Source organism: Dacryopinax primogenitus (genome assembly GCF_000292625.1).
Source record: "Dacryopinax primogenitus strain DJM-731 SS1 chromosome Unknown DACRYscaffold_11, whole genome shotgun sequence".
Classification (NCBI taxonomy): domain Eukaryota; kingdom Fungi; phylum Basidiomycota; class Dacrymycetes; order Dacrymycetales; family Dacrymycetaceae; genus Dacryopinax; species Dacryopinax primogenitus.
The window spans coordinates 900117-902647 of record NW_024467208.1 but is presented as its reverse complement, the minus strand read 5'-3'; the positions used below and the strand labels follow the sequence as shown (position 1 = coordinate 902647).

The window sequence follows — 2531 nt, the reverse complement described above, 5'->3', positions numbered from 1 at the left end:
TTAGACTCTTGGCACTCTTAGGTGAGCAGACTTAGTCAGCCTGTGTTGCCCTAACACTTAGAGACTGTTGCACAGCACTACAGACCCTTACTATGCAGACAATGCACCCCAGCAATGAGTCTTGACTCCCATGGATATTTGGCATGGCAACTACTATGATTCCCCAGGTGACAGGACCCTTGGATATTTGGCATGACAACAGCAGGTTTCCTCCATAACAGGATCGACCCATTCAGATATTTGGCATGCCAATGCTTGCCTTAGAGAGGTATCCAGAGACTGGATTAGTATAGAGTATGGTTTATGGTAGCTAGTGTAAGTAGTTTTCAGAAACTCCTGTATCTAGCTTATTCTGCCCCTTTTCTGATAGACTTATATGGATCTGATTATCCCCTTGCTGGATAGGCAGATTTGCCTTGACTTAGCTGATTTGACTTGACTTATTGTGACTTGACTAGAGGGACACTGAGCTCCAATTATTGCATACCAACTCTTGATAGCTCAGCTACAGGCTGACTCCTGCATTTCTACCAACTTTCCCCATCTCTCCCCTCTTTTCCAAGCGAGTTCTTGCACACCACCCATCAGACCAATATTTCGGACACCTCTTGGGTTGGATCAGCACTCCTACTGGCAAACACCCCAGCAAGTGGAGAGATTATTCCTCCCAGTCCCAGAATGGCAGCCATGATGGTCAAATTGGAAACAGAAGCAGCCCTAGCTCAGATCAAGAGTTTGATTCCAAACATCAAGGCCAAAGTAAACCTGAACGTGCAGGAACACATGCTAGAGGTACTTACCCAGCTTGAGGAAAAGTTTGAAATGATGGCAACCAGGGCAATGTACAATACAAACCATTCAAATGACCAGTACCAGAATTTGAATCAATGGCCAGGCAGAAATCAAGCTCCAAACAATGACAGGAACAGTCAAAACAGATGTCTATGGTGCAGAGCACTGGACCACTTCATGAGGTAGTGTTCCCTTCTCAAGGAGAGCCTTTGAACTGGCTATGTCAGTCAGAATTTGCAAAATAAGATCACTCTTCCGGATGGAGTGCCAATTCCTTCATGGCCTTCTGGGGTACTGAGAGACTGCATTCGTGCATGGTATGCCAGGATTCTGCCAGCTGCCACAAAAGAGGCCCCAGCTGCGGATACTTGACTGGCTCCAGTTCACATTGTTCAGGCATTCACAGGAGCCAACAACTTTCTAAACTTTTTGAAACTGTCTCAAGGTTCGGAAGTAAACATGGTGGACTCAGCATTGGCAGCACAGGAAGCAGAACTATGGTCAATCATCATGTCCCTTGAAACCAGGCTTGAAGAGGCAACTCTGAAACAGGAAATGTACCAAACTGAACCTTATGTTCCAAAAGGCAAAGGGCACATGGTTGAAATGGAACTACAGGAACTGGAGCAGGACACGACATTGGAGGAAGGGCCATGCTGTTCAAAGGACCTTTCCAAGGCAGTCAAAAAGGAAACAGATAAGGACATCCACCCTCAAATGCAGTTCCAAGCTCCCATGGAAAATGATTTGATGGTCAAAACAGCTATCTCAAATATAATGAAAAGCCAGGTAATGGTGTCTCTTGAAGAAGCAATGGCCATGTCCCCTCAGATTCAGAAACATCTGTTCCAGCAGATGCAATCTCAGAAAGTACCTCAAATGGCACCTGTATGGAGCACAATGGCCACTATTGAGGAAATTTTGACAGGAGCAGAACCTGTAATGCATACGGAGGAGCACAAAAAGCCAGCACTCTCAAGAGGTATTATCACAGCTCCGGAGGTTGTCAGATTGAGAGATGTTTCCATTGAACTCAGAGACACTGGTTTTTGAACTCTTGGCTGCCTCAATTTGGGATGTTCACTCATTGTTATGTGTCATACAGTTTGGCATCACATGGGCTCAGTCTACACCCCTATGGAAAAGGTTCAAATGAGGTTGGCAAATGGAAGCATCAGTAGTATGTTGGGATGTGTTCAAAACCTTTGGATATTGGTCAGAAACATCTCTGGACTGTTCCAGGTGCATGTGGCCACTATGTTACTGATCAGACTGCTCCTCAGAAGGCCGTTCCTAACCCTGTTCAAGTGTTTGACTCAAGATTTCAAAGATGGATACCAGGAGATTACCTTCACCTGTCCAACTACATCAAAGACTGCTGTCATCACCACCTGTTTATCAAACCCACACACATCAGAGGATTTTCAAGAGTCAAGGAACTGAGTCACACTTGGAGAGACTCCCCTCACAGTAGACTGATTGTTATGACTCTGAAGCCAAGAGAGCTGGCATGGCAATTTCAAGATTCAAAGGTTGAATTGATACCTGACATCCCAGCCATATGTTACATCAATTTGGAAATCCTAAATTGGCAGTACCAGTATGTTAGGGCAACACAGGCTGACTAAGTCTGCTCACCTAAGAGTGCCAAGAGTCTAAGCAGGCAACAAGGAAGTGGAGTAGACCTGATAACTAAGACCTATCTACAGTATAGGTACCTGTGGATGATCCTAAGAGAC

The 2531-nt window shown here is 45.2% G+C and overlaps 1 protein-coding gene across 1 annotated transcript; it reads left to right on the top strand.

Moving 5' to 3' along the window:
• Positions 1-1302: 1302 nt before the first annotated feature.
• On the top strand, positions 1303-1845 carry DACRYDRAFT_108484 (uncharacterized protein; the record flags this gene model as incomplete). The annotated part of the gene is made up of 1 exon (XM_040768658.1): positions 1303-1845. One exon carries the CDS (start codon positions 1303-1305, stop codon positions 1843-1845), a length of 543 nt encoding a protein of 180 aa, XP_040628050.1.
• Between the last annotated feature and the right edge of the window lie 686 nt (positions 1846-2531).